This window comes from Physella acuta, unplaced genomic scaffold (genome assembly GCF_028476545.2).
Source record: "Physella acuta isolate Inbredline_101_S28 unplaced genomic scaffold, ASM2847654v3 ptg000435l, whole genome shotgun sequence".
NCBI lineage: Eukaryota > Metazoa > Mollusca > Gastropoda > Physidae > Physella > Physella acuta.
The window spans coordinates 273,764-286,128 of NW_026731954.1; the positions used below are offsets into that span (position 1 = coordinate 273,764).

The window sequence follows — 12,365 nt, forward strand, 5'->3', positions numbered from 1 at the left end:
CAAAAGTGCTGATTTGGTTTTGAAACTGTAAATCTAAGATAACTATTCTCTATTTTTTAATCATACTGAAACAAATTCACATTTAACAATCCCATTTATAAGAGACTCACACATTATTCAAAAACAATATTGCACTGTAATTATCAAAATGGCATGCAAGATGCACATTCTGGTCTAAGAAAAAAAAATCCACAAGCATGCTGCCATCTGCTTGAGATCCTCGCTAAATTGATATTTGGAGTGCATATCCTAATGGGAATGAAGGAGTCTATTCTTTGAATCTAATGCTGAAAAAATGGTCAATTATAGTTCATACAAAACATGTTTCAGCACCTCATTCAGATGACAATTTCTATGTCTAAAAAAATTAAAATACATATTTTGCAAAACGTGAATAATAATAATTACTAATATTATAAACTCTTAATAATATTAAGAAATCTACTGATGATTTTTAACAGCTTAACTTCAATGATAAACATTAAACATATTAGTTTCATTGATAATTATTCGCTTTTTTGGACTTTTGTGCAAATGTTTTTACTTGGCCATCTTCCTTTAATACATTTTTATTGGACAAGAACTAAATACTATCTTAGTGGCAACGTTACAAATCTCCACCAATAGCTAGACAATAAATATGTGGAATGCAATAACTATATAATAACTAAACAATTACCGACATTTCTCATTTTCTCCTTTTTACTATACTCCGATTAACTCTGACTCATATCTTTATTATTGTTACTCTCTAGCATAAAACTTCTAAATTATAATTGGTTCTTGCTTCATTAAACAAATATACATTTCGTTACTTATTTAAAAACAAACATTATATACCAGGGAACACTAATCTGACTCTAATCTTATCTTCAATAACCTTACTCATAATCAAACTATACATTTACCTCTTAACTTGTAGACACTTCAACAGCTTTAAAAATGGTGCACTCGAACTTATAAAATAAAATGTTAGTTTCGTACAAAATAATAGAAAAGGCTGCAATAAATAAAATGTGGTTGTTTCAACGGCGTTCACCATATTATATATATATTTTTTTTTATTTGGTAAGCAAAAAATAATTTCTACACAATCTAATATAATCTTCTAGAAATTCAATAGGTAATGAACAAATGGCCCACTCACCAGCACATTGGTTCTCTACTGCTCCTATTTCCATGTTTGCAGGGCAGGTACATATTAAAACTCCAGAAGTGTCTCGATAGCAGAAATGGGAGCATGTTTTATTTTTTGCTGTCACACAGTTCAAGCTGTTGCCTAATATATATATATATATATATATATATATATATATATATATATATATATATATATATATATATGCCGACAAGGTGTGATTTTTTGTTTCCGAAGTGAAGTAATTAAAATCATATTAAAATTTAATATCAAACTGTTATAAATGCATACAATACTTTTGAGATAAACTACCATATAACAAAGAATAGTCTTTGCTACACTTTAATTTATGCATTAATATTTAAAGTAATTTTGCAACTCTGAAATCAGATACATTAACCTGCAATTTTTTAATATAATGTAAAATAACATCAGTGAAACATTCACTTACCTTGACACTGTCCAGTTGCTGTCCTACTAAATCCAAGCTGACATTCACATGAATAATTCCCTGGTGTGTTCTTGCAAACTTCATTTGTTGGACAGGTGTTGTAGTTGCACTCATTAACATCTTCAGAGCAGGTGTCACCTGTCCAACCAGGCTTGCACACACAAACACCATTGGTGTTGTCGCAGAATCGTGTTTTAGATAGATCACATCCACAACTGAATTGACAGGTTGGTCCATAAGTGAACTCTTTGCATGCTAAAATTATAAAAACACTTCAACATCTATGAAACAAATTTTAAAAAGAAAATGTAAAAATTGTTACAGCAGTTGTATTAAATCTTTAAACAAGGGAAAAAGAAATAACATGATGTATAACAGAGTATTCTAGTTGTTTTTTTTTTTTTTTTAATCTAACATTTACTGTAATAAGAAAACATTAGTAATTCACTATAAGTATGGTTCTAATTTAAATTATAGCCAACATGGTTTTTTATAGCCTACATGGTTCAGAACAATATTATTAAGTAGCGAAAAAAAAAGTATTTTGTGTAATTTACAATAGTTAAATATCTGTATTTAAATTTCTAAGATTTTGACTCTAAACGTTTGTTTAAATTTATTGTATCCGGAGATAAAAAATGTTATCTTACTTTAGTTCAAATTATATAAAGCAATAATTTTAGCTATAAAATATTAAGAGCATGTACACACAGTGTGTACAAATATAATGGATACGTTTATTTTTCTACAAAACCTTGTATTAATATATTTTATCCTAAAAAAACATGTTACTTAATTCAAGCCACATTACAGAAAACAAAATAAAATGATGCAATTTAAGAGCAGATACATACTGTGTGTGTAGAAAACACCCGAAAATCCTACATTTGAGGTCCAGTACGGATTTGTTTTGAGCTGAATCTCCATTATGTTACCACTGGTCCTAATCAAAAGTGGTATTCTTCTTCCACAGTATTTGCCTATTTGTGTGCTTGTTGCATTAATAACGCTGTAGATGTTTAACGAATCATAGTAGCAAGTTCCGTCTTCATACAGCTGAAAATCTTGATTCTTGATACTATGAGATTAAAAAGAAATCCGACAATAAAGTGTGTATAGAAATTGCAATATTGAAATATGGAAATATATTTTAGGATTATATAATAGGTATGTTTCAACATTTATATATTATTTCTAAAATGTTCTCAATTTGAGATAATATTTGTTTTGTGTATGATGATATTTTATGTGAAACAAATAGGTTTGTGGTTACCTAAGTGTAACAACTTGACCTGGACTTCCTTGTATTCTCCATTTACATGAAGCATTCTTATATACATAATTTGGAAAGCCAATTGTAGAAATACTTCCAGACACAGCAGTGAAGTTACTGTCACAATCTGCATTAATAAGTAAATACATTACAAGCATGTGTTATTAAATTGTTTTGAGCAGGCTAATGATTCATTTGTGTACTTCATAGTTGTTCTGTTGTTTTCGATAATTTGTATGTAGAGAACCGCAGCGAATTTATTTTTGTTCGTAAGTAGAGTATGTAGGCCTACATCCTTCTAGTCAACAATTCCATTGACCGTCTAAAGTCGTTTTTCTTCTTTACTGGGAACAAAGAAAGACGTAGACTAGTAAGAATTTGCAATGCATTTTTGTCTAATGATTTTGTTCTAAATGCTAGTTAATATGAAATAAAGCTAATTTAGTCTTCTGATGGTTTGTTGATTAAGTATAAGTCACTTGTGTGGTAGGCATATATCTCACAATAATTATGTGTAAATAAAGTACATAAAATCCATATGACATTTTTTATTATCCAACAATTCCACGCGCGCGTTATCATGTTTATTTGGTGCACAATGATTTTTAGTCATGCAACTCTATTGAAAAAAAAATTAAATTGGCCTACTGGGGGTTTTTTTTGTAAAAAATAAATAAATTTTTTAATACCAAGCTTTTATGTAATAATTCACTAGAAAGTAGAAAATAAATGATTTTTCTTAAACATATAATAATTCGCTGATCTTTAAAAAAAATAATAATAAAAAGACACATGCTTTTGTTTATAGCTACTTATTAGTAGTATGTTAAATGTTTAACGAAAATCATTTACTTTCTACTTTTTAGTGCATTATTACATAGAAGCTTGTTATTAAAACGGTTTTTATTTTTTTTTATTTTAAAGTTGAACAAAGCTGCGTTGTTTATTAATTATTATTTATTTCATCCTTATTTTGGGTAATCATGAAACGATTTTTTTTTTTAAAAGGCATAAGATAAGATAATTGGCTTAGTGTAACGATACGTTACATGTGTAGGCTTAACATATAGATAAGGATGATTATGTATTGATACAATAATAAGTAAGTGATAGGGATAGAGATATGAAAAATTAAAAAGAAAAAGGATAATAGATAGGAAATGTATAGTTATAGCGATAGGGAAATTGAAATAGGATAAGAAAAGGGACTGGGAAATTTAAAGGCTTAAGATAAGGATATGTATTGCTACATTGAAAGAAAAATATAGCGATAGCGGAAATTGATACGAATAGGAAAATAGATCGGAAATGAATCTATATAGCGATTTGGAAACGGATAGGTTTAAGATAGGGATAGAAATTTAATCGTTACAGGTAGGTAATAATAAGGATAAGTATAAGAATAAATATAGGAATGAATAGAGATAGAGATAGGGATAAAGACTAGGAAAACGAAATGGAAATGAATAGTGACAGGGATGGTTAAGAATATGTTTATATGTATGGGGTTGGTATAGGTTGTATCTATGTTTGTAGTTGTGGTTTTGGTTAAAGTTATATTTATTTTCTCAAACGTCTATATTTTCATGCAAATGAACAATTTATATTTTTTCAATGCCCGGGCAGCGCCGGTTATATGCTGCTCATATGTAAAATATTCGCTGTTTAAAAAAAACCTACCAGGAATGCATCTATAACTTCCCATAGTGTTCACACATTTTTCAGTGAGATAGCAAGGATTACTCAGACATTCATTGACATCAACAGCACATGTAGCTGACTGCCACCCGGGGTAGCAGGTACACGCCCCGTTAAAACTGTCACAATATTGTGTGTTGTTCTTGACACAGTTGCATGGTGTGGTACATCTTTCTTCACCATAGTAAAATGGGAGGCATCCTGTAAGTATACAGAGAAGTATTTTAAGTTAAACATTAACAAGCTTAAGAAGTTAAATTTACAAAACACATGCAGGTAATTAAAATATGTGGTTAAAAATGAATAATAAAATTAACATTTCTATACAACCTACATTTTTATGATCACCTATGAAGAAGGAAAACTAATAAATCTTTGTTTTAATCAAATAAAATTCTGTTTACAATAAAACATGGAAATGATTAAATGAAACAAAAAATGTACATCATATTTTTTTACTTCCATCAATTCTAATACAATAGTAAGTTAAGTAATATTTGTATTTCTTAAGCATTAAAAGATGATTAAATTAACGCAATTGGTCAATAAATTCACATAAAAATTATATATAAATCAATTTTCTATTTACTGAAAATAGAAAATGTAACATTTTGAAATGTATTAGAATAGATGATGAAAAAACAACGCAAAAACTAAAACTATTACAATTACATGACTCATATATATATATATATATATATATATATATATATATATATATATATATATATATATATATGTTGATTTAGCTGTACTAAATAGATAGTTAAATCGACAAAAGTGTAGTCGAGAGCTTAAAAAACTACTGTCTGTAGTGTGGTAACTCCACACAAAGCTCCGGCGAATTATTTCAAAACTCAAAATAAAATTTTAAAAATTTAATAAAGTTAAAGACTCAAAAGGTCGTCGGAAGGGGGGGGTTGTCGTCGGGATGGCACCAAAGAAATACAGAAAAGGCCAAGATGAACTGCAGGGGATTGGTAAAAAATAATACCATTAATTTTCAGATTTAAAACACAATTGTGTACTTTGTTTTAACTTTTTTACTTTCTCGTGTAGTCTTGTAATCGCGCAAAAAAAAAAATCGAGATTTTTACAAATCTCGACGTTTTACAACTCACTGATACGGAAAAACATATGTGTATATATATATATATATATATATATATATATATATATATATATATATATATATATATATATATATATATATATACAAAAAGAGAGAGAAACTATAATTATTCCATTTTTTATATTATGTACATACTCAGGAATGTGGCATTGAAACCTTTTCCTGCTACAGATCCATCTGACTGGAACAAAACGTATAAATTGTTGTCTGTGGATGTGATTGGATTTGGATTTGTTGTTCCATAAAATTGTCCTTTGACATCTAAAATAGCACTTTTGGGGTTGTAAACTTTAATAAATGATTTGCCTTGGGTATCCAGTGAGACTTCTGTAAACCTAAAACAAGAGGAATTTGAAAAATATGCAAAATAACACCCGTTACTGAATGTAATTAAATCAGTGCTAGATTTAAAAGAAACATGTATTTAAATATGAGATTTCAAATTTTTATTGTTCAGAGTACAAAGCCTGATAGCGTGTGCTTATTTAATGAGTCTGCAAAAAAAAAAAAACTTGCAACATAATTATTATATGTAATATTACCAAATACAAAATGTAATTTACGTTTAAAGAATTCATGTATGATTGAACTTGTTTTAAATACGTGGTCTAATAGATATTTCAGTATGATAACTACACATTTGATTAAAATATTACTAAACAAATTTACAGCAGTTTGATGTGTAAATTAATAAATTGTCATTTATACTACAAATTATAAAATGTAGTTTGTTAACTAGCTACAACTAAAATACAAACTATTTTTAAAAATTAAATTATATTTTTCTTTAAATTATGAAATTGAGATGGAATAATAGAACAATTAATTATTCTAATTTTATACCTCAAAGAAACGTTGTATCCAATAGGCGCGTTTATTGCCCAATAGCAGACAGTGTTGTTGACATATGTTGGGTAGCCAGGATTTTTCAGTATCTGTTTTTCATCAGTTGCATTAATAAGTTGTTTGCAACCACTGGCATAATCTAAAAATACATTATTGAAACACTTAGTTTTAGGGTTATATTTAGAAAAAGGGATAGGAATAGGGAACTAATAGTGATAGAAAAGGTATATTTAGAGAGAAATAGAGATAGGGATAGGATTATAGTTAGGATTTTAGTTAAGGAAAATGCCGGGTTTACCTAGTTTAGTAGATATTTTCAAGAGGGGATTAGGGTAAATTAGGTTGGATAATTGAGAAGAGAAATGGCAGAGAGGACATAAAAGGAGGAAATTAAATTTGTGGTAAGGTCCTAGATCTTCATAGAATATCACAAATCCTCTTCTCTATGTTAATGTTGCGTGTTTATAATACCAGACAATTATTTCATTAAGAATGCATATGACAAAAGTACATATTAGATCTATATAAAACGGGCGCCGGACAATTCACCCCCACCCGTCAATTATCCTCTTCCCCTGTCAATTACCCCCCCCCCCCGCCCAGCTAGGGATAAGTTAGGGTTGCGGTTAGGGATAGTGTTAGGGTCACGGTTTGTGTTAGTTTTAGATCTATATTTAGAGTTGGGGTTAGAATTGGTGTTGGGGTTCGGGGTTAGCTATAGTTTTAAGTGTTTGTGTGTTTAGGGTAAGTGTCAAGGTTCTTCAACTCGGGAGGGGGTAAATAACCAAGGGTGTGTGATAACTTACATGGTGATAATGGGCAGTGTTAATGACTCCGGGTGGTTAATGACGTGGATGGGGTATTTCCAGGAGAAGGTAATTGATGGAGTGGGTAGAGTAGTTTCCTAGACCCACATACAACCTATTATGTTATTTTTAAATGATAGATAATACTAAGCCTTTATACATATTACCGTTTGTTGTGTATAATCCATAAAATCGTCCATATACGCTGTAACTGGAGTTAAATTTCAAATGCATTGCATTTCCAGTCGATTTTATTGTGAGTGTATCGTAATTATTACTGAGATATCGACCAATTAAAAAAGCATCAGCATTTGGCCCATCAAAAATATGTAGGAAGCTGTCATAGTACGTGTAAGCATACAAGCTTGTAAATCTGTGAATCAACCAAAATGTTATTATGTTAACGTTGTAACGAAAAGGTTAATTACCCTTCCAGACCCATTTGTCGATACTAATTATGAGTAGTGTGTTAGCTCGCTCGTTCTTTCGTTCACTCGTTTGTTTGTTTGTTCAATCGATCGCTATATCACTCACTCAACCACTCACTTATTAATTTATTCAATCCGGGTTTTATTTCTCTATGAAATATTGACTTGGAATTGCGATAGTTCCAGTTTTTAATCAAATAAGAATACCTTAAGGTAATTGATTTCCCTTGGGCTACTGTAATGGTCCATGAACATGGTGTTGTAGATGAATAATAATTTGGGTAATTTGGTGACGTGATGTTTCCTTCACTTGCGTTCAAGATAAAGCTGCAAGCTGTTATTATGATATAGCTTAAACATATTGAGGATCCCAAATAATAATTTAAGATTTTTTTAATATGTGTCATTTTATATATATATATATGTCATGAGTGCATTAGAATTTTAATAAACTTTTTGTTTAGGGTTTTTTTAAGACAATAAAACCAAGTTTTTAACTGTTAAACATTTAAACTAAATGAAAAAGTAGAAGAGCTTAATTATACTGAATAGAATATTCAAATGTTTTCACAAGGTGTCATTAAAAACAATATAATAGCCCTTGTGAATGAGAGGCGTAATTATGTGACGGGAGAGGGGGAGGTTACACATTTGAGTTTTTGTTTATGAAAAAAATGTATTGACAATTCATTTGGTAAATTATTATGAAAAACAATCAATAAAAGGGTTTTATTTTATAGATATACGTTTAAACAATTTTATCAACCCACATTTTTACGAAAAATTCCATTTTGTTTTGGAATTGGGGAATGGCAATAGAGAGCTGAACACCCAGTCTCTCCAAATCAGTTTCAAAATCCATCTATAACCTACTTATGTGTTTGTTTATATTCAATTTATACCTCAAAGAAACATTGTACCCAATTGTACTTTACATTATTTCCGATTTCTCAAAAAGCCCTTACGAATTTATAAAGTACTAATATTCCGCACTGTTATACATATTATATTGTTTGCCGTTCGCAAGCTCGCTATTCTTTTTTTCTACAAGATTCTATTCTATGTTTTAAGTGTAAGTAATTAAACATTGATTAAAATCATGTCTATATCCCGAGTAGCCATAATCCGTAGTGTTATATAAAATATTCGAGAAAATTTAGGATGAGATCAATCCTGCTTTGGTTATGATTGAAATATTTATTAATTTTACGTTTAAAATGTTGGTGTTAAATAAGAATATTAATTTAAATTATTATTGGGAAATCTAAAGAATACGATTTTTTAAATACATTGTTCAAAAACCTAAGCGTAGCTAGTAATAATATATTAAAAGAAAAATGTTATTTTCTTCTTGTTTAGTGAATGCATAAAAGCATGCCTGTGTGTGTGTGTGCCTGTGTTTTTTCTGTGTGTGTATTTTTGTGTGTATGTGTGTGCACGTGTGTCTGTCTATGTTTGTTTTTGTGTGTCTTTGTGTATCTTTCTGTGTATGTGTGTGTGTGTCTGTCGGTATGGGTGTCGGTGTGTATGTGTGCTTTTCAGTGTGTGTGTCTGTGTGGGAATAGGATACCAGGAGTACTTTTTTAGTTAGGCGAAGGAAATTGTATATATAAGTATTTTATCGAATTCGTACTTTTCGTTCTACTTCATGGCGATTTCCGTAAAGTACAGTAACCCTTCAAACTTGAAGGTCCATGGTACAAATGAGACAGAGCTAACCTGTTTCAAACCTCAGCATATGACGGGATAGTGTGGTCAGCGCTTTGCCCAGGCGCCTTTACTTTCCTTAACGTGAGTAAGATACCCAAGTAAAATATATACACTGGTCTCTATCAAATTTTATGTGATTGCCGGTAAACGGAAGTGATATTTTATTCTACTTCTTTATGAAATTAAAATAAGTTACGTTGCAGTACGATCACGAGATTTCATATATAAGTATTGGCTGCTGTTGGTAGACTTTTGGCATCGTTATAATTATTTCAGGGAACCGTAAGATGTAGGCCTAATTTATTTCCAATACTTTATATGGGGAGCGATTAATTTATATCAGATCTTGGCCTACGTATCACGTTTGAAAGAAAATGGTCAGATACAAATGGTTATAGTTTCGCTTGCCCACTTCGGGTCATGACGATAGATAGATAGTGGAAGCAATTTAATTAAAAGCTTGAATTTGGCGATAATCTATATTAAATGAGTATGAAACAAAAAGAAGAATTAGGAAAACTTTCCTTATTAGCAATGCTAAAAAGTAAAAAAAAAATATTTTTTTGGCCACCTTAACAGGTACTTATACTTTGCTTGGCTCAGCAATTAACTGTGACAGCGATGATTATTTATTATTTAGATTTTATTATTTTTGCTGATAAAATCACAAAGTTCTTATATTTATCATTTACCTGCTCTCACACATGTTCCGTTTGCTGCCTTTTCAAAACCCTGATAACAATCACATCTATAGCTTCCAATGGTGTTCACACAATAATAATTGCCAGTTGTCTCCCTGCAAACCATGAGGTTGCCACTAAGTGCACACTCATTGACGTCATCAGCACATGTGCTGCCTGACCAGCCAGGTAAACAGATACACTGACCAGTGACATTGTCACAACGTTGGGTGTTAGTCCTGTTACAAGTGCTGCAACTCCTTTCACAGTTTCTCCCATAAGTTAGACCAGTGCAAGCTGGAAATAGTTAAATGACAAGAAACCTATATATATATATATATATATAATTCTATTCTTTGAGACGATAGAAAACACTAAGCTGTAAGCGCGCTTCCTACCACCCCACCCCTACATGGTCTGGTGAGCTGTGGTTCACGCTAAATGTTTACAATCGTAGAGCCGGGTTTAGTGACGGCTATTAAGGGCAGATAATTTAGTTTGAAACGATTTTAAACTTAGTGGAGGTAACTAAGAGGAGGCTGCTTTTACGGGGGTGGAGGGGGTGTAGGGTAGGTGTTGGGGGAAAGGAAGGTGGGGGTAGTTTAAAGCAAATATTTTCAGTGGCAGCATTGGTACTGTCGAATTTCACAAATTATGAATTACTGAAACGTAGAAAATAAAACAACTAAATAGCGGCGTATGATACGCCGCGGGTCGGCTCGTGTACTATATACCATTAGAAAGCATGTTCAGTCCAGAGACTGTTACCACACCAGAAAGACCAAGGACAAGAATGTGTCATTTAGGAATAAGGTAGTATGACTTTTCGGCACTTTTTTCTATGTTTGGTGCAGTCAGAAGAAGGTCTAAGATGTGTTCCCATAGAAAATCAAGTCTAAAACCATACTCAAAATATATATTGAGTTGTATTTATGTGTGGAAATAATAAACATGATTGTTATAATGATTGCCATGTTATTAATTAATAAATTTTAGAGTTTATTCCTGTTTTGTAATTATTTTTTTTTTAAAAATGTCCTATATTCCTGACGGTCCTTATAAGTACCAACATATATATCTCGGCCATTAAAAAAAGTTTTCCTTTGACGTATGCTTTAACAGTACCAAAAGCAATATAATAACACCTTGTTTAAGGCAAAGTTTCATTTCAGAACGTAATACCGTAAATAGTTATTATTTTATTTTAGGCCGTAAACTGCTAGTTTGTTCCGCAGCCATCGGGCCAGGTCATTAAGTTTACTTGCCGGCTGTAAACCCTTGCAAAGACAAGTGGTCATCAGACCTGGCTCGTAGTATTTTACTGATTACTGCTACTAGCTACTGACACTCATTGTTATTTACTTATTATACTGTACTTTTAACCTATTCCGGGTAGAGAATAGGCTCAGACCCTTTTACTGGGTTTGTTTTACATTATTTTTTTCTGATTATAAAGATAATACAATACAATTATTATTCTACTGTTGGCAACTGTTAGCAGTAAAAAGGGAAAGTTATTTGACCGTTTTAGTACTTATTAATAAGAGTATAAATACGTTAAACTAGTTTTTTTCTCTTCTAAACCAAGTTTCGCACTCTAACTCACCTTGACATTGACCCCCAACCAACTTTGTGTTGTACGGACAGTAGCACTGCTCTGTTGGAGTGACCTGCCCTTGAAGAGTTACCTTCCCACATAAACCCGGACAAGCACTGGTGCATGGTCTACTTGAGTTAGCTTAAATTAAAAACAAATCAAAATAAAAAGTGTTATGATTTAATATACACATAAATGAATAGATGAAGTGTGACTTTTTCTTTTTTTTTCATTTTAAAACGTACGAATAAAATAAATTTTAAAATCTATTATATAATTCTCTTTGGTGACCATGCGAGACAAGACGTAGACGCGCGACGAACCTCCCTCTCTCTCACTCTCCAGGCATGTTAAAAAGACCATATCGCTACCACCCACATCCCACCAGTCTGGTGAGCTGTTTACAATCGTAAAGCCCCGTCGAATTAGTGAATTATATTAGGGGCAGATAATTAAGGTTTCACGCGATTTGAAACTAAGGGGAGGTAATAACAAGTTCTGCTTGATCTTTTCTTTGTCGTCTGTAAACAGTCGTCACGGTTGGCTGCTTTAACGGGGGAGGGGGTGGGTTGAAAGTGAGGGTGAGGATAATCGTCCTTCACTAGC

At 31.4% G+C, this 12,365-nt stretch overlaps 1 protein-coding gene across 1 annotated transcript in view; it reads right to left on the reverse strand.

The window, feature by feature from the left end:
* Positions 1-12,365, reverse strand: part of LOC131942950 (cubilin) — a 70,604-nt gene that overhangs the window by 15,331 nt on the left and 42,908 nt on the right. The window contains exons 11-15 of the mRNA XM_059302920.1: positions 4,543-4,761; positions 2,863-2,989; positions 2,444-2,667; positions 1,590-1,844; positions 1,148-1,279 (exon numbers count right to left, since the gene is read on the reverse strand). Coding sequence (XP_059158903.1) covers positions 1,148-1,279; positions 1,590-1,844; positions 2,444-2,667; positions 2,863-2,989; positions 4,543-4,761 — 957 coding nt within the window. The remainder of the gene's footprint in view (positions 1-1,147; positions 1,280-1,589; positions 1,845-2,443; positions 2,668-2,862; positions 2,990-4,542; positions 4,762-12,365) is intronic.